Source organism: Delphinus delphis, chromosome 15, assembly GCF_949987515.2.
Source record: "Delphinus delphis chromosome 15, mDelDel1.2, whole genome shotgun sequence".
Classification (NCBI taxonomy): domain Eukaryota; kingdom Metazoa; phylum Chordata; class Mammalia; order Artiodactyla; family Delphinidae; genus Delphinus; species Delphinus delphis.
In genome coordinates, this window is record NC_082697.1 from 29,881,393 (window position 1) to 29,900,886 (window position 19,494).

General features: G+C 56.3%; 1 protein-coding gene across 1 annotated transcript; it reads left to right on the forward strand.

The window, feature by feature from the left end:
• The first annotated feature begins 1,504 nt into the window (after window positions 1–1,504).
• On the forward strand, window positions 1,505–19,362 carry HSPA12B (heat shock protein family A (Hsp70) member 12B). The gene is made up of 13 exons (XM_060031163.1): window positions 1,505–1,619; window positions 6,430–6,489; window positions 8,134–8,231; window positions 9,234–9,358; window positions 11,918–12,104; window positions 12,451–12,555; window positions 12,886–13,002; window positions 14,800–14,974; window positions 15,688–15,774; window positions 16,203–16,307; window positions 16,417–16,675; window positions 17,169–17,272; window positions 17,864–19,362. Exons 2-13 carry the CDS (start codon window positions 6,447–6,449, stop codon window positions 18,517–18,519), a joined length of 2,061 nt encoding a protein of 686 aa, XP_059887146.1. The 5' UTR covers window positions 1,505–1,619; window positions 6,430–6,446; the 3' UTR covers window positions 18,520–19,362.
• The last annotated feature ends 132 nt before the right edge of the window (window positions 19,363–19,494 follow it).

Here is a 19,494-nt window from a genome sequence, read left to right on the forward strand (position 1 = left end):
AGCCCTGGTCCGGGAAGATCCCACATGCCGCGTAGCAACTAAGCCCCTGCGCTACAACTACTGAGCCTGCGCTCTAGAGCCCGCACACCACAACTACTGAAGCCCGCGCACCCTAGAGCCCGCGTGCCACAACTACTGAGCCCATGTGCCGCAACTACTGAAGCCCGCACACCTAGAGCCCGTGCTCTGCAACAAGAGAAGCCACCACAATGAGAAGCCCGCACATGGCAACGAAGAGCAGCCCCTGCTCACCACAACTAGAGAAAGCCCGCTTGCAGCAATGAAGATCCAATGCAGCCAAAAATAAGTAATAAAAATTTAAAAATAAGAATAAATAAAATTTTTTTAAATAAATAAATAAATAAAAAGTCTAGGAGAGATGACACTTTAGCTGGGGAGCCTTATAGATGGTCAGAGATGAGGAGAGAAAGTATTCCAGGGAGGGACAATAGCTCCTGCCAAGGTTTGGGGTGGGAGGGGCAGCTGATGCCCAAAGAACTGTGGGAGCCTTCTTTGGAGAAGGGGCTGGGGGAACAGACAGGAGGCCAGGCTCCCTAACACAGAGAGACAAGCTAAGAAGCAGCTTGGCCCTATCCCATCCGTGCCTAGCCTAAGCCTTTGTGGAAACACACTGGGCAGAGAGAAAGGGGCCAGGCCCAGGCCCTGCCAGAATCAGGAGGTGGTGGGCATTATGGGAAGTCAGCTGCCTTAGAGGGGCCTAGCAAGGAGATCTCCACTCTATGTCTCCTGTTTGGAGGCCAGGTCCCCAAATCCTCACGAAAGCATGGGTTAGGACAGGAAGAAGGTCATGAACCCTCACAGGAAAGGAGCTCTGTGCTCCTTGCCAAAGCAGGATGAGTTCTGAGTGATCCCTTTGCTAGGAGTGGGGACCCAAACTGTGAGAACCCTTCCCTCCCTACCCCAAACTTCAGCAAGGACAGACCTAGGCCCCAACCTGGGGCTTAAAGGCCTGTCCTCACCCTCAATCTGGCTTCTTCTCTCTTCTCTGACCCTTGGAGACCAAGCTCGGGATCTTGGGGGTGGGCTGGGGGTGTCTGGGTGAAGGGACTGCGAGAGTCCCGGGCAGGGGCTGGAGGGGTCTGGGCAGGGCCCTCCCTCTCAGCAGCTAGGCCCCTTAGGCTGAATCCCGAGGTGGCCTTGGGGTGGGCAGAGGAGCCCTTTGCAGTCGGGCTGCAGGAGGCCTACCAGGGCCTGAAATTCCTCTCCTCCTCCCTCCACCTCGTCTCCTCACCCTTCTCCCCTCACGGCCCCCCGGGTGGCTGGGAAGTGGGGGAGGCGCAGGAAGGGCAAAAGGAGGGGCGGTGGACTCGAGCCGGGCCGGGCCCCTCGGCGGAGGCCCGTGCTGCAGGCCCCGCCCCGGCCTCGCACATCTGGGCTGAAGCGCTGGCCCACCCGGCGGCGGCGGCAGCGGCGCGGCCATCCGGCCTGGGGGAGGGGGAGGGGAGGAGAGGGGCGGGGGCGGTGCGGGGCGGAGAGCCGGGCTGGGGCTGGGCGCACGTCGAGGGCTTTGGCCGACGCGGCAGAGCACAGCCGCCCCACCGGCTTTGGGCCCGGGATCCAGGCGTCTGGACACAGGTCGAGCTGTCGGCAGGGCAGAGGTGAGTTCTGGGCGGGGGACCGCTGGGCTCCCAGAGAGGAGAAAACGCCAAGGTTTGCGGTCTCATCGCGGGCTGGCGGCTGAGACCCCACCACAAACTTCCTGACCCAGGGGGACAGGACTGGGGCAGATCTTCAAGCTCCTCTCTCCAGCAGGGCTGTGGGTTCGGTAAGGCAATTGGGGTAGCGACGGAGGGCTACATCCGGGCTTTGGGACCCCACACTCGCCCTGTGGAGGGTGGGGATCTGGGGGAAGGGAGGGGGGCTCGAGGGACTTCCGTGTCTGGGTGTCTGTGGGGCTGGGGGCTGCTCCAGGGAGCCAGTTTGTGGAGGACACGGTGCTTAGGCCAGAGGTGGAGACCCCCGGGTTGAGTGTGTGTGTATTTGGGGATGCCTGCAGGGGGAGTTCCCAGGGCCTGTGGTTCAGAAAGTTCAAGAGTGGCTGGGTGGCACAGTGCCAGACTGTGGGCTGGCCTCATGAACAGGGACCTCTGGTTTCTCTCTGTGAGGCCAGCTTGGGAATCCAGGTGGGATGGGGTCAGGGCTCCCTGTGGGATCCCAGTGGAGCCAGGCTGTAAAGTTAGCTTGTGTGGGGGAGAGAAACTGACAGGGAGGGTGCTCTAAAATGTGGACTCCCTGGGAGAGTGAAGGCAGCCCTGGATCCCCAGAAGGTAAGAGATGAGGGACAGTGGGCAGAGGATGGGAGGGGCTTCAGGCCCTAGGCTGTGTGGGACAGAGGTTGTTTGTGAACTGGCTGCTCCCTTGATGAGGACCCATGGGGGCAGGGCAGGATGTATAGAAAGAAAAGTCGAGGACAGGGAGGGGACTTGGGAGGCCATTTCTATCACTCCCTGCCTCAGGCCAGGAGAAGGCAGCTTCCTCACCCCACAACCTCCCACTGGTCCCTCTCCTTGAGGGTGCCTCTCCAGAGACAGACTGGGGCAGCCCTTTGGGTGCCATTTCTGATCTGTTCCTTGGGCCCTGATTGGCTCAGCCTCTGGCTTGGGAGAAATGCCTGTGGCCTCTCTTTGCCTGCTGACTGGCAGGATGCTGAGAGAGCAGTGGATGGGAGAGGCAGGGTCCCGGTAAAAGGAGGCCTGCAGGGGTAGGGAGGTGAAAGTCCTAGGCTTTTGTGAGTCTGGGGGACACTGTGGGATGGGAGTCTCCAGTTTCAAGTCCCTACTCGGCCACACTCTGTCCTAGTCCCCAGTCATGCCTATTGGGTAGAAGCCAGGGCCAGGGGTCAGGGTAAAGCTGAAGATGAGAGGTCAATATGAGGCCAAGGGCTAGGGGTCAGTCCATGGGCAAGGTTAAGGGACAGACCATAGGCAGGGTTAAGGGTCTCTCTGTGGGTAGGGTAGGGGTCAGGCTGGGGCCAGGGTTTAGCCTGCCCCCAGGAAATGAAGTTATTCTCTCTGTATATCAAACTGCCCCACCCAATTCTCAAACCCATAAGCATCACCAGTCTGAAATTAGTGGGCCCCTGGGGCAGGGATCTACCTCTCCCCACTTCCAGCTGCAGGCCCCGCCCAGATATAGCTTTTGTAGCTGAGGTTGTCCTGAGTCCCATGATCAGCATTCTCCTTACATGTTTCTGGTATGTGGGTGTGTATGCATGGTGGGGGATGTCCCAAAGAAATATGGGGTATGTGTGTGTGCTTGTGTGGCTGCCACCCTCTTGTACCTCCACCTCTCAGAGAATCAGCAGGATCCTCCTTCTTTAACACAAATTGATTCAGGGCCTCCCTCCCTCCCTAAAGAACTCAGAATGACTAGAAAAAAAGTCTCAATAAGACCAAAAACTTCTGACAAGAGAAAATTCAGAATCCACATCACTAAGGGAAAGAACACTGCTCACATCTGTCGAACTTCCTGTCTTTTTATCAGCCACCTTCCTTTCTTGGACTTGATCCTCACAAGCCCCCTGCATGATCCATTTTACAGGAAAGGGCACTGAGGCACAGAGAGGCAACATGATGCACGCCAGCCAGGTGCTGTAACAGGCCCTTGTCAGCCCTGAGTGTAGGGGCATTCCGTGTCACATGCTCAAAGATGGGAGATAACTGGACCAGGTTCACAGAGCTGGGGAGATTATAGACGCATTGGTTTGGACATGGAATCAGCTTAGAGTGACAACTCTTGAGTCTTTTCTTCTTGGTGGTTCTAGATTGTTTCTGCTCCAAATACAGTATCCTTGGTTCAGAAAATCCATTCATTCATTCAGCAAAGCATTTCTCCAGCACTTAGCTGCAGAACCTGGCAGGAAGAAATGTCAATAAGTTTTTGCTGATGAATCAAAACAATGTATAAATAGGGCTGCCATATTCTCTCTTGTGGGCTTGATCCAGTAGTGTGTTCGTAGATGTTTTTCAGTCAGCTCCCCAAGAGGGAGAAAAACCTAATTTGCAGTTTACCAACTTCTATGGTAGAATCACCATGGCTGATTTCAAGCTATCAATGTGATGTCATTAAATGCAGAATTGAGAAGAGATGCACAGAATCAGCTCTTGGGAGCTGGTAGAATCCACGTCCAGCACGACACTCCATCACCCTGAACTGGGCACCTGTCCCTGGTTCTCAAGGCCCATACCCACCCCCACCATTTACTTTCCTTTTTCTCAGCATCATCCAGCTGCTGTACAAGTGCCCACGATCAGCCCCTGTATTTCTCCTGATTCTAATTCCTGGACATCCACCTGTGCACCTCCAGTGACAGCAGGACTGCATGCGTCTGGAAATCTCCATGGTGCTGGCCATGGGGGAATATCCTGGATGTGTCTCAGTGTCTGTCCATGCTGGGGCTGGGTTGTGTGAATTCTGTGTGAGCAAGGGTGTGTGCACATGTGTGTAGGGGTGTGACAGTGCCCAGCTCTGTGTCCGCTGTGTTCTGTTAGCAAAACTTCCTGATCTGGCCACTGGCTACAGAGAGGGAGTGGGCTCTGGGCTGTCCCCATCCTTGTTTAGGCTCACTGCTGAGGACAGTAGCATTGGTGATCTGAAGACTGGGCCAGGATACATTGACAAGCACTTCTCAAACCTTAGGGTGCTCCCAACCACCTGGGATCTTGTGAAAAAGCAAGCGCTGACTGAGCAGGTCCGGGGCGGAGCCTGAGGGCCTGCACATCTAACAAGCTCCCAGGGGACCCAGTGCTGCTGTCCTGATACCACGCTTTGAGTAACAAAGCTGTCAATGACCTGGAGGACGAGGCCTCTAGCTGGGCCCTCAGAACTTCACAGACACAAGCTCAGGTTCCTCCCACCTTAGAAGAGAAAATAAAAACCTGTCCTCCCCTCCTCAAGCATTATGTTCCTCCAGGTGCTAGCTGGAGGAGTGCTAGCTAGCTCTGTTCTCTCACTGTCTGCTCCCTCCTCGCCTACCTGACTCCCGCCCCATCTCCATCATTCCACTGAAATGCCATTAAAAACAGGTGTTTCCAGTCTCATCTAAAAATCTCTAAAGGCGTCTAGCTTCACAGCCTTCTCTTATCAAGATCTTCATGAAACCATAGCAGGCAACTCCGTTTCCCTGGCCAGCCAACCTTCCTCCAGTCAACCTTTATTCAGAGCTTCTCCTCCCTTCCCTTCCCCCACTCTACTTTCTGCCAAGCCTCCTGTGACAATGACTCCCAGACACGCATCTCCACCTCAGATTTCTCCCTGTCCTCTAGGTCATATGTCATCTGACTCCTCAGTCTGTTCTCTCAGCAGTTTCAAAACTGCACCCAGAACACTGCCCCTTACCCCTGCCAGCCTGCCCTGCTCCAGTATTCTCCATTTCACCATCCATCTCCCAGCTTGAATCAGGCAATGTCATCCTTGACACCTTCTTCTTCCTAACCTCCCATGTCCAATCCAGCCATCTTCCATCAGGCTTGTTGATTTTAACCTCTAACATAAATGTCTACACTTCTGTCTCAAGACACACAGCCACCACCATCATCTGTTGCCTGGAGCACTTATTGGCTCCTGTTTTCATGTCGTCCCACTGCAATCTACACTTCCCATGCAGCCAGAGGGGCTTTTTAAAACACAGATTTAGTCATGCCCCTGCCTTCACTCTGCCACTTGAAACCTTTCAAGATTTACTGTTGCCTTTCATGTAAAACCAGATCTAAAATTGGGTCCACCAGGGTCTACCTGCAGGGTGAGCCTAGCCCAACCCCTCTCTCCAGCCTTGCCATGCTCCCCTTTCTGCCCTGCTTCACAGTATCCTTCACAGCATTGTTTGTAATCTCAGATTCACTTACATGATTATCTGATTATGAATGGCTTCCCCACCAGGCTGTGGGCCCCCAGGACAGGGACAGTGTCTCTCTGGGTCACTGATGTCCCACAGCATCTGGCAGAGAGTGGGCACCTGAAAACACTTAGGAGCATCCTGGTTCCAACAAAGCAACTGTTAAAAAGACATTTTTGAGGGAATTCCCTGGCAGTCCAGTGGCTGGGTTTCCTCACTTCCACTGCAGGGGGCCAGGGTTCAATCCCTGCTCGGGGAAGTAAAATCCTGCAAGCCACGCAGTGTGGCCCAAAGAAAAACCTGACATTTTTGAGACAAGCTGGGATGGAGGATTGAGCATTGGATGAAATTAAGGAATTACTGTTGATTTTGTTAGACATGATAGTGGTGTTGTGGCAATGTCTTTTAAAAAATCTCTGTTAGAGAGACATTAAATAATTTATAGGTCAAGCAACATGCCTGGGATTTGCTTCAAAGGACTCAGGCCAAAAGTAAATAAATAAAATAAACAATTATTCAGTAAGGGAACAAAGGAACAAATAAATGCCATTCTGCTTGTCTGTTCCCGTTCACAGCCACAGGGCCTACAAAGATGCTGGCTGTCCCGGAGATGGGCCTGCAGGGGCTGTACAGCGGTAAGACCCACCCCCTCACCTCTGCCCGGGGCCCACTGCCCCCCTCACCCTGGCACTCAGACCCACCCCTAGTCTGTCCATGTGCCTTGCCCAGCAGAGGCTCCTGAGCACCGTTCTGTGAGTGTGTGTGCGCAAGGAGGGTCAGTGTAACAGGACTACGCATGTGAGTGTGTGTGTGTGTCTGCGTGTCTGCCTATGGGCAGGTCTCTGGGCACAGGGTGTGTATGTCTGCACAGAACTCTGTGTGCATGCGCATCTGCCTTTGGCCTGGTCTGGGCGCAGGCTCTGGGTTCTGTGCAGGGGTAGGAGGCCAGGAGGCAGGACGGACACGCCTCAGGAAGTCCACTCACAAAGACCTGGTGGGCTGGGGCTTCCTTCCTGACTCCCTTCCCAGGCTCAAACCACAGCAACTCGGCCCCTCAAGCTGGAGCTGGTGACAGGACCCAAGCCTGCCCTGGCCACCTGAGAAAAAGGGGCTCTGGGAGTGTGACCACCATGTCCTTGCCCCTCCAGCACTGCAAGACAGATGCCAGCCCTGTCCAGGCACTTCCCAGAATCATGCCCAGCCCCTCACATATATTCCAAGTGTACCCCAAGGTCGAGGAGGGCTGGGACTTGCCAGGGCCACAGAGCTGTGGCTGAGCGAGTACACAGGCCCCAGCCCTGGCTCAGCCTAAAGCCAGACATTGATTTGCCAATGTGTCTTCATACCAGACCCCATCAATCTCCCTGGCCAGCGCCCCCGTCCCCACACACGGATCTCAGGGCAGCCCCAGTCCCCCTCCCAGGGGCCTTAGCAAAGTTCAGTGTGGTGGTGATAAGCCCACCAGCCCACACCAGCAAAGCAGGCCCTCCTGCCCCCTGAGCTGCCAGAGCCTCCAAACCAGGCTTTGGGCTGCCTTCTGGGCGCTGCACTGCTTCCTCCCACCAAAGGTCCAGCTCAGTCCTGGGCCTGTGAGAGGGTCTTAAGGGGGCCTCCTGCCCCCAAACGCTGGCTCCAGGTCTATGTGTGTCATGGGGGAGGGGAGGCTTGGAATCTGACTTCCTAGTGTGGTGGACACCTCTTGGCTCAGGGCTGGGCTGGGGGAGGTGTTGCCCCAGTCAGCCAGCTGGGCCTGTCCATGGCCCTTGTGGGGCAGAGGGAGGGGAGGAGGCAACTCCCTCAGGTCCTGATTAGAACCATGTGGCTGCACTTTAGTGGGGAGAGGAGCGGCTCCACTCCCACTCAGGTCTGTAGTCCCCTACCTTTTCTGGTTTCTCCACCCTCACCCCAGGAGCTCACCTGCCCCATCTCTCCTGCCCTTCTATCTCTGGACTCAGTCTTCCCCACCCCCACAATGCTTCTCTGTCTCTCCCCTTCCCTGCTGTGTCTGAGGAGTGCTGGGGGAGACAGTGAGTCCCTAGGTGAAGTATGTCACCCTTCAGGAATAGGTCGCCTCTAACTGATAACAGACCCTGAGCCCAGCTATCCCCGACCCCGACCTCAGTCCTGTCCTTCCTACCCTCCCTCCCTCATCCCCTTTCCCCAGCAGGGTACCCCTCACCTTGGCCCAGCAATGACTGATGAAGAATCCCCCAGGCTTGGGCCCCAGCCACCAGCCCCTTACCCTGATTGTGCCAGAGTGATTTGCCCTCTCTTTGCAGGCTCCAGCCCAGAGCGGTCTCCAGTGCCCAGCCCACCCGGCTCCCCAAGGACCCAAGAAAGCTGTGGCATTGCCCCCCTCACACCCTCACAGTCTCCAGTAAGCCCAGAGCAGGGATTGGGGTGGTGGGTGGCCTGGTTAGTGGGGAAGGTCACACTGGTGCCTGGAAGAGCCCTGGCAGGTCTGGGCTGGGGGTGCCATCATGCTTCCTGCCCCTACACACTCCACTCATGTTCCCCCTGATGGGTTAGCCTTAGGTGACCTTGGACTGTAGGGGTAACAATTCTACTGAGGTGATCTCTCTCCAGGATAACATCTAGGGACCATTGCACGTAACCTGCCTGGGGCAGGTGTACTTCTGAGCAAGTAGTTTTGTGTGTTCTTAGAGCACTGGGCCTCCGAGACTTGCTTCCCCTCCTGTCAACCACAGCCACCTTAATACAAGGTATATCTAGGGAAGAGGAGACATGTTGCTAAAAAATAGTTTGGGGCTAGCTTGAAGTATCCAGGACATAACCAGCACCCCCAAGCTCCCTAGGTCACCCCACGTGGGGTGGCCTCACCCTAGTGATTCAGCCTGGGGACCCCCTTTTTCTCAGGGAGCCCAGGCCTGGCCTGGGAGGAGTCAGGGACCACTCTTGGGCACATGCATGGGGCCTCTCTTCTCTGTCACAGAACTGGATAGAGTCTGGCTGTGTCACTGTGGCCACAAAGAGCAAGAGGGTCAAATATACGCAGGTCCATGTGCTATGAAGCTGCTCAGAGCAGCAAAATTGCCCCCAGCTGGGCCCAGGCTGTGAAGTGGTGTGAGATGGGGGTGGGGCAAAGGCAGTCCAGGCAGAAGGTGGGCAGAGAACCAGAAGCAGGGAAGCAGGAGCTCAAGCCCAAAACTTCATGGGGCTACCTGAGAGGCCTTGGGCTTTCTGAACAGTTGGCATCTCAAGGGCTTACCTTGGAGCTTAGGAGAGGAAGGAAGCCAGGCAGGCAGGTAGGTGGGGTTGGGCCAGGGCCGGTCTGGACCACAGCCAGGGGTTGGGAGGGCTCCCACATACACTCAGCCTGGCCATCTGGCTGCTCCCTGACTAGGTCTTGCACTTGCAGAAGCCTGAGGCCCGAGCCCCCCAGCAGGCCCCCTTCTCCGTGGTAGTGGCCATCGACTTCGGCACCACATCCAGTGGCTATGCCTTCAGCTTTGCCAGTGACCCTGAGGCCATCCACATGATGAGGTGAGGGTGGCTGGGCTGGGAGATTGGTGTGGGGTGCGGGGGGAATCCTACACCCTGGGAGACACCTGGTCCCAGAAGTACTGTCACTAAGGAGAAATGGGGTCTCCTCAGAGTGCCTTCCACCCTTAGTCTGGGCTCCTCACTGGGGCAAAAGTTTGGAGGATGGGTGCTAGGCCTGGGCCCTCAGCCCCAATTGGGGCAGCTCTCTGACCTCTGCAGGAAATGTTGGGCTTTGTTTTTTATTTTAAATTTTTTATTGAGAGATAACAAACATACAGTAAAATACACAGATCTTTTTCTGGGCTAGTCACAAACACATACACAAATACATATGCACAAATACATATGCAAAAACCAAATAAATATGTGGTTTTAAAATAAAAGTGTTATATCATACAACTTGCTTTATTTTAAGCTTTCAACACTATTTTCTAGATGTTTCATGTGAATACAGAGAGCCACGATTTTGTTTTAATGGTTGCATAGTATTCCACAGTACAGATGTGTCATAATTTATCCATTCTTATATTGATAGTTTTGAGGCTATTTTTCCTTCTAATTTTTCACTATTACAAAAAGTGTTGCAATGAATATTCTTCCTTGAAAACTTGTGCTGGAATTTCTATGTGGTAGAATCCTAGAGGCAGATTCCTAGGTTCGGCTCAAATGAAATACAAGGAAATGAACGATCAGAGGGTTAACTGAGTTGACAAGTCACACAGTTGTCATGAAAGAGCTGTTTGAAAAATCCATTCTGATGGATTTTGTTTTGTTTGAATGAAACATTTGTCTGACACTCCCCTTCAGGCCTCAAGACCCTGATCCTTTGAATATATCTTAGTGGGTCTGTAGCCTATAGGGGGAAGACCCCTGTAGAAGACCCCAAAGCTCCCAACTCAGCCTGGGGTGGGGAATCAGGGGGCTTCACCAGGGCCTGGGAGGCTGGATGGAAGGGTGGGTGGAGAGACAGGCAAAGGGTCACTGCCCCAAAGATACAGGGGACCTAACCTACATGAGCGTGGACTGTCCTTCCCCCTTCTCTGCTCCCTCCACATCCACATGAGGCCACAAAGGCTCTGGGCCCTTAGAGCTCTCTAAGAGCTGCAGGGCATCCCAACTTGTCAGCACGCACAGCCAAGGCCATGCTGGGCCCCTTGCTGGGGCTGAGGACACATGAAGGGACACTGGAGATAACAATCACAGGAAGTAACTGGGGGCATCTTGGCCTCCTCCCAAGTCCTTCCCACCCCCACTAGCCACTAATCCCCATCACTTCTATCTCTAATATCTCTGTAATACCCGCCTACTTCTCTCCACCACTACCACCCCGAAGTTCAGCCCCACCCTCTCTCACTTGAACGGTTGCAATATCCTCCTCCCTAGTTTTCCTTCTCCATCCTCCCTCCCCTCCACTCTGTTGCTACATGGGGACCAGTGACCTTTCTAAAGGCAAATGTGGTCATGCCTCTTCACTCCCCTACCTAATACCCACCAAGACAGAATTCTGATATGGCATTTGATACTCCTCCTTAGTTGATCTTAAGATTCCTGTATTTTCTCCTGCTTTGAGCCAACTTATAGCTAGTTCTCCCTGGTCTTTCACACCTCTAAGCTTTTGCACATGCTCTTCCTTCTGCCTGGATTCCCAGTTATTTCCCCAAAAGGCTGCACTGGTGAGCTTGGCCTAGAGGAGTCAGGGCATCAGACAACGCAGAGGAAGGGGAGGAAGGATTTGCCAGGCTAATGAACTGGGCAGTGAGTTCTGGGTGGAGGTCCAGATGATGCCTGCACATAGGGAAGTCTGGAGTCTCAGGTTTTGGGGGCCTGCTGGAGGTGCAGTCAGCTGGGGTGTAGCTACTGATGTCGGCCAGATAGGAGTGATCATGAATACCTTGAAAGAGCTTAGCTGTGGAAGATGGCCTAGAGGAGGGCAAACCAGCTGGCTGGGAGGAGGCCTCTGCCAGGGTCCTGGAGAGACACATCAGAAGGCCAGACAAGGCAGATGGTTTGCTGCTGCTGCTTGTTAAAAAGACAGGGAGGTGGGCTTCCCTAGTGGTGCAGTGGTTGAGAGTCTACCTGCCGATGCAGTGGATGCGGGTTCATGCCCCGGTCCAGGAAGATCCCACATGCCGCAGAGCGGCTAGGCCTGTACGCCATGGCTGCTGAGCCTGGGCATCCGGAGCCTGTGCTCCGCAACGGGAGAGGCCACAACAGTGAAAGGCCCGCATACCACAAAAAAAAAAAAGAAAAAAAAAGGGAGGTGAGGTCCAATGGTATACTTCATGGAAGGGATCAGGAGCTGAGGATGTCGGATGGGACCCATGGCCCCATGGATAGAGAGGATCCCATGAGCAACGTTTATGGAGATTTAAGTGGATGCCAAGCACCATATTCACAAGAACCCTAAAAGGTAGGTATTATTATCATTCTCATTTTAGATACGGAAAGACTGAGGCTTGGGGAAGCCAAGTGAGCTGCCCAAAGTCACACAGCTGGTTCCAGAGCCAGCACAAAGGGAGGATTACTGCTGACCACACTGACAGCTATCTGCCTCCACAGGAAATGGGAGGGCGGGGACCCAGGTGTGGCCCACCAGAAGACCCCCACCTGCCTGCTGCTGACCCCAGAGGGTGCCTTTCACAGTTTTGGCTATACAGCCCGTGATTACTACCACGATCTGGACCCTGAGGAGGCTCGTGACTGGCTCTACTTTGAGAAGTTCAAGATGAAGATCCACAGTGCCACTGTGAGTCACATTCTGGCTCAGGGCCCAGCTCCAGCCAGGGAGGCAGGGCTAGGAGGGAAAACGGGGAGGGAGGCCTCATGGAGGGTAGGTAAAGCTAAAAGGTGAGGAGGGGACTGGTGGAGGAGTAGCTAAGGAGGCGGAACTTGAATGTAAGGGATGGAGGCATGACCAAGGGGTGAAGATAGGGTAAAGAGAGGGGCTGGGGAGAGAACTAATGTGAGATTAGAGCCAGAGTGGGACAGTGCCAAAGAGGAGGAGCACCAGGAAATGGGGTGAGTATAAGAGGTTGTCAGGAAATGGAGGCAGAGCTACGGCCTCCTGCAGAGTCACCTTGTGTTCCTGCCAGGATCTCACCTTGAAGACCCAGCTAGAAGCGGTAAATGGAAAGAAAATGCCTGCTCTGGAGGTGTTCGCCCATGCCTTGCGCTTCTTCAAGGAGCATGCCCTTCAGGTGCGCTGTGACCCCATCCCTGCCTACTGGGGTGGAGGGCCCCCAGGTCCATCCTTTCCCCTCAGCCCATCCCCTCTCCATCCAGTGGGTAGCCACTGTCAGAAGACAGAGGTCGTCTTCTCCAGTCCCCTGCCTTTCTATCTGGTAGAGCCTGCATCAACCCTACAGGTGTTGGGGAGGTGGTGGTGGTGGGGAAGTGGGTGTTAGGATTCCAAGTTAGCTGGGAAGTTCCTCCTGAGGGCTGATTAGTTCCTCCAGCTCCCATAGAGGCTAAAGACACTCCCCGCAAACCAAGCCAGCCATTCCCCTCACTGCCCTCTCCTGCTCCAGGAGCTGAGGGACCAGTGCCCATCGCTGCCAGAGAAGGACACTGTGCGCTGGGTGTTGACAGTGCCGGCCATCTGGAAACAGCCAGCTAAGCAGTTCATGCGAGAGGCTGCCTACTTGGTGAGAATGTGCACTCAGAGCCGTGGACGTTGGTCGGGAGGGCCCCGGGCAGGGCCCATACCCTCATTCACCCACCACCCTTGGGACCACAGAGCCACTGTGTAAAGACTGCCAGCCGCCCCCTGCTGGCCATTTTGGAGGGCTGTTGCCACCAGGAAAGGGGGTGGGCCTGCAGGACCAGAGAGCAGAGGGACAAAAGACACAGCCCAGGCCAGCTTAAACAGTGTCTTAGGGCAGGTTTCCTAGAAGCAGAGCCCAAGATGGGGATTCTTGTGCATGTGGTCTATTGCTAGGACTCTCAGGAGAAAGGGGAGTGAGGAAAGCAGGACAGGAGAAAGAGTTGAGCAAGGATGTGGTCTCAGCTGGAGTCTAGCCTCAGCCTGATCCCATGGAGAGCTCTAGAGGGAGAATGTACTGTGGCGTTGGCCACGGGGAGGCGGGGGGGGGGGGGTGGCTTTTTGTCCATCCTTATCAGTCTGTCATTGGTTACTGGGGGGGTTGGGGAAAGCCCCTCCAAGTGAGGCGGTTCTCATTCAGCTGAGGGCAGTTCTTCAGAGAAGGGGCAGCGGTGAGCCAATAGCAGCCAACACTCACAGTAGCTGGGCAGGACACCAAGAACACCCACTTCAGCCAGCATCAGTATTTTCACCACAGCCCCAACCACTGAGCAGGGGAAATAGGACTATGAAACTATGAAGGGAGGCAATTTTGGCCAATGTTTGCTGGTCTTCCTACCATAAGAGGTGCCCAAAGGTCTGGAGAAAGGGGGACGGCTCAGGCACCCCCCTCTCAAGTGGAAATGGGGAGGTTGGAGGGGGGCTCATTGTTTGATCCTGCCTGTGAACCTGAGGCCTTGGTGGACACCCTAGGATCCCCAAAAGGGATCTCAGGAATTCCAGTACATCTTCCCATGGAAGATACCAGGACCCCCAACCCCCCACAAACACAACTTTGGGCCAGGCATGCCACAGCTGTCAAATCCGCAGGTGCCTACACTTGTCTCTAGAAGGAGCTAACCCTGAGGCCAGTGGGCATCCCCCTGCAGAGACCAGGATGAAAGCATGGCTGTGCCCAGCCAGAACAAACACCTACACCAGTGGCCCCCTGCTGGTTTACCCACCCTGCTTCCTCCCACACTGTTCCCTGTCAGCTGAGAACAGGCTGGAGTCTCAATACCCACCCATCCCCATCCCCCACCTGGTCAGACTGCCTTGCCTTGGCGCCTGAAATTTCAGTTAAAGTTTCTTTCCTCCTATATCAGATTCCCTGAGAACAAAGTTCTCCTAAGAGTGGGGAGGCCCATAGCCACTGTCTATCACCAGTGGAGAAAGAGGGTTCAGTAAGCCAAAAGGGGCCCCCCCACCCCTCTGACTGATGGTCTGGCCATTATACCCACCCTCCCCAATACATTGTGTTGGCGTCTCCACTAACCCCCTCAGCCAGTGCTTAGCTGGCCAACCCAGCATCTGTGAAGGGAACCTTGCTGCAGCCCAGGGACACCTTGGGCAGCCTGGAGGCAGATCCCAGGTGCTCTAGGTTTTCACTCAGTCTAGGGTCTCTTCCTGCTGGGCAACACCATGGCATCCTTGGCCATGGCCATGCCCCTCCCCAGCCTGGTCACAGGGTGGCTGTGAGACAGCTCCAAATTTGTGCAGCATGGAGGGGCCTCAGAAGCTTAGCATGGGTGGGGTATAATCCAGAGGAGATTGGAGCCCCACAGGCCCCCGGTTGCCTGCCCATTTCAGTGTGATGTTTGGCCCATGATGCCCCCCAACCCTGCTAACCACCCATCCTCAGGCCGGACTGGTGTCAAGAGAGGATGCAGAGCAATTACTCATCGCCCTGGAGCCTGAGGCCGCCTCTGTCTACTGCCGCAAGCTGCGTCTGCACCAGCTCGTGGACCTGAGCAGCCGAGCTCCAGGCAGCGGGCGCCTGGGCGAGCGCCGCTCCATTGATTCCAGCTTCCGTCAGGGTGAGCCACCCCCAGGGATACTGCCCAGTGGTGGCCTTGGAGGCAGGCGCTGAAGATTACACCTTGCCCTAGAGTAGCACTGTCAGAGGATGGTAGGACTCAGCCCAGCCCTGAATCTGAGAGTGGGAGAGTGATGCCTACCCTGGGGAGAGGTGCTTGGGTACTGACAAAGGGTACTCTGAGCTGAAGGTGGAGGTCTTCAGGAGCTGCCCCTTAAACAGCCACTGAATCAGTTTTCCCTCCCCTCCTGGCACATCAGCTGTCCTCCCCCCTCCCCCATCAGCCCCCAGCTCCTGCTGCCAGGACCAGGAACTGGGACAGCTATGGTCAACCTTCATCATCCCCTCAGATGCCATCTCCCATGACAGGGAGAGGTCCCAGGACCTCCCCCCACCCCATCACCAGCTCCTTCAGACCTTCTTAATTCTGATTTTGCCATGGCCTGAGCCCTTCTGGATTAAGGGAACGTCCTGCAGCCAGAAATATTCCCCCTTAGCTGTTGGTTACAGTGCCTAAGATTACCCCATCCAGTTTCTCTGGACCCTCTGGGGTTCAGCATTGCCCTCTCCCAGTTAGGAGTGGAGCAGGAGTTTCAGGAGCACTGGCTGCTCCAGATGCTCATGGAGGGCGTTGGTGGAAGGATGTGGGGCATTGAGCGTAGTAGCTGAGACACCCCTTCTAACCTCACTGTCCTGCTGTCCCTCAACACACAGCCCGAGAGCAGCTTCGAAGGTCCCGCCACAGCCGCACGTTCCTGGTGGAATCGGGTGTCGGAGAACTGTGGGCTGAGATGCAAGCAGGTGGGGGAGGGGAGATGGAGGGATATTCCTTGGGCCCTGTGGGGCACCGTATACTGAAGGTGGGGGGAACATTCCCAAAGTCAGCTCTAGCCCCTAGGAACCCTGCCCCTTCCAACTCTTTCAGCTGTACCTAACCTCATAGTTCCCCTCAGTCACCTGCACTCCCACCCCCACTCACAGCCATGCCCCTAACCCCCACTCCCCTGGGGGATTCTCTGCAGATGAGTTGCAGAATCCTGGGACCATTTTCCCCCACACCTTGTGCTCCTACCTGGTGACCCTCAAGCACCTGAAGCCCCTTTCAACCCTAACCCCCATGGCCCCGCAGACAGGGCTCAGGACCTGGGGCAGGGCTGGAGGCTGGGTGTGTCTGCAGAGGGCACAGAGCTGAAGGTGCCACGAGTGTGTGCTCACGCTCGCCCCCCTAGGAGACCGCTACGTGGTGGCAGACTGCGGGGGAGGCACGGTGGACCTTACCGTGCACCAGCTGGAGCAGCCCCATGGCACCCTCAAGGAGCTCTACAAGGCATCTGGTGAGTAGCCAGGCAGCGCCCTTGGTACCCAGACCGCCCTGGCCCCGCCAACGCCCCCTGGCGGCGGAGTCGGCACTGACGCCCCACTTCCTCCTCTGCCCTACCCAAGGTGGCCCCTGTGGCGCGGTGGGCGTGGACCTGGCCTTCGAGCAGCTGTTGGGCCGCATCTTCGGCGAGGACTTCATCGCCACCTTCAAAAGGCAACGCCCAGCAGCCTGGGTGGATCTGACTATAGCCTTCGAGGCCCGCAAACGCACCGCAGGCCCACACCGTGCGGGGGCGCTCAACATCTCGCTGCCCTTCTCGTTTATTGACTTCTACCGCAAGCAGCGAGGCCACAACGTGGAGACAGCCCTGCGCAGGAGCAGGTGGGCCGGGGGACCGCACCTACAGGGGAAGGTGTGGGAAGGTGTGGGCCCCGGGGGGGAGTAGGGGAGCCACCTTATCTGTCCCACGCACATATCATGCCAGCCCCGGTGGAGGCAGTGGGAGGGGCATGAGTACCCCAGCTGGAATCAGCAGCCCAAACTGGGGCGAGAATCTTGAGCCTGCAGAAAGGCCAACATCTACCTCTTCCCATTCCCTGCGCGCACACGCGCGCGCACGCACGCACACACACACACACACACACACACACACACACACGCTAGCCAATGGGTCTGGGTTCCTCTGCTCGAGGCAAAGGGAGGCTCCTCTCCTGGGACCTCATGCCTGGACCTGGAACAGACCTGCGTCTAAAGCCCTGAAAGTATGCCTGGCACAACACATAATGTGCAGTCAGTGCCCAGGTACTTCGACCTGGAATAGGGGTAGCGCCCGGGACCCTGACCCATGGGCCTGTGCCTCCTTCAACACCTACAGCGTGAACTTCGTGAAGTGGTCCTCACAGGGGATGCTCAGGATGTCTTGTGAGGCCATGAACGACCTTTTTCAGCCCACGGTCAGCGGGATCATCCAGCACATAGGTGAGCACCTGAGCCTGGGTCCTTCATTCACCTCAACATACATACCCAGATGCGGGAATATGTTACCCTGTTAGTGCCTGGAAACCTCCCCATATCCACACACTGGAATGAGACCCAGAATCATCTGGAATACCTGGAGGATGCAGTGTGGTGGGGATTAAGAGATAGGCGGGAAAATGTGCAGTCTTGCCAGGTTAAAGAACCTCTGGTGCCTGTTTCCCCAAATGGGGTGATAGTATTAGGTCCCCCAAACTGTTATCACAGGGATTTAAATGAGCTGAAGTATCTAGAGAGTGCAATGTCTTGCACGTAGTAGGCATTTAATATGTGTAAATGCAGACCCTTATCTCAAGCCCTCCACAGTGTGGTGGGGAAGCAGAGCCCATAAAGATTGCCAGGGGCCCTCACGAAAGTGCCCGGTGTTTTTCTTTATGAAAACCAGGCTACCCTTTTATAGTGAAATGACTAGTTTCTGGTTGCCTGAGGATACAGGCGGGCAGAGGAGAGGCACCAGTGGCTGCGCAGTGGTGGCCTCAGTGGCCCACTCCCCGTCCCTCCTCCTTACCCCCACCCTTCACTCCTGTACCGCAGAGGCGCTGCTGGCGCGCCCCGAAGTGCAGGGCGTGAAGCTGCTGTTCCTGGTGGGCGGCTTCGCAGAGTCGGCCGTGCTGCAGCACGCGGTGCAGGCAGCACTGGGTGCCCGCGGCCTCCGCGTGGTGGTTCCGCACGACGTGGGCCTCACCATCCTAAAGGGCGCGGTGCTCTTCGGGCAGGCTCCGGGCGTCGTTCGGGTGCGCCGCTCGCCGCTCACCTACGGCGTGGGCGTGCTCAACCGCTTTGTGGCTGGGCGCCACCCGCCCGACAAGCTGCTGGTTCGCGACGGCCGCCGCTGGTGCACCGACGTGTTCGAGCGCTTCGTGGCCGCCGAGCAGTCGGTGGCCCTGGGCGAGGAGGTGCTGCGCAGCTACTGCCCAGCGCGCCCAGGCCAGCGGCGCGTGCTCATCAACCTGTACTGCTGCGCCGCCGAGGACGCGCGCTTCATCACCGACCCAGGCGTGCGCAAGTGCGGCGCGCTCAGTCTAGAGCTCGAGCCCGCCGAGGGAGGCCCCCATGCCGCCGGCGCGCCCCCTAGCCGCCGCGAGATCCGCACTGCTATGCAGTTTGGCGACACCGAGATTAAGGTCACTGCCGTCGACGTCAGCACCAATCGCTCCGTGCGAGCCGCCATCGACTTTCTTTCCAATTGAGGGCGCAGTGCCAGCCCCCGTCGGCCCCGCTGAACTCTCTTTTGGCCCAGGGCCTGGGGAGCGGGCTGAGGCGGACCAACCGGCCCCATTCCCCACCATCCTGCCCCGGGAGGTGAGGTCACAGGAGGATGGGTGGGGACATATCCAGAAACTCTGGCTTTAGGATTGGGCCCCGGTCCGCTGACTGGAAGGCTGAAGGGCCCTGCCAAGGACTGAGGTCAAGGAGACTTAAAAGAGGTTTGCAAGACGGCGTGCCCACAGGGAGCACATGATCCTGAAAGCAGAATGCACCGGAAGACTTGAGCCCTGGTCTGAACTGGGGTCCGGGATGGGAGTGGGGGGGTGGGGGTGCAGCTGCAGGTGGGGCAGCAAGAGGAAGGAGGTTGTGCACGGCCTGGGCCTGAAGGGCGGAGTGCACTGACTGACTGGCTCAGCCTGTTTAGGGAGCCAGACAGGACAAGGACTGGAAACTGACAGGAAAGGGACAGGGGTAGTAAGACCTTCCTGGGTGTGGTACTGACCACCCAAGTATGAATGTTAATTGTAGAAAGAGCAGTAGCAGACTATGAGAAGGGTACAGGGCGAGGCACTTATGAGGGGGATGTGGGGGCACATGTCGGGGGGGGCCTTTCCTTTCTATCTGAGAAGGCCCCAGGGGCAGCCTATGAATGACCCACTTGCACTCCATCGAGCCACGGAGTGGGGGGAGGGTAGGGAGGACAGAGGGAGCACTGGTCGCAGCTCTGCCATCAACTCAGTGTACCTGCCCTCCCATGATGTGCAACAGCTCCACCTGCCTGAGAACCCTAAGGTGACAATAAAGCATTTATGCTCAAGGTGAAGCTATAGCCTCCTGGTACCTCACAAGAGGGGACCCTAATAGTGGAGTAGTGGAGAGGGGCTGGGATCTGCAAAGGGAGGTTTTCAGCTGTGCCTGGGGCTGGGAACTGACCAGAAGGGGGTGCTGCTGTCTCT

Excerpts from the sequence above, each read along its gene's own strand:
- HSPA12B (XM_060031163.1), top strand. The coding sequence starts at position 6,447 with ATGCTGGCTGTCCCGGAGATGGGCCTGCAGGGGCTGTACAGCG. Across the intron at positions 13,003-14,799 it reads TGCGAGAGGCTGCCTACTTG|GCCGGACTGGTGTCAAGAGA; the intron begins GTGAGAATGTGC and ends ACCCATCCTCAG. Across the intron at positions 14,975-15,687 it reads TGATTCCAGCTTCCGTCAGG|CCCGAGAGCAGCTTCGAAGG; the intron begins GTGAGCCACCCC and ends CTCAACACACAG.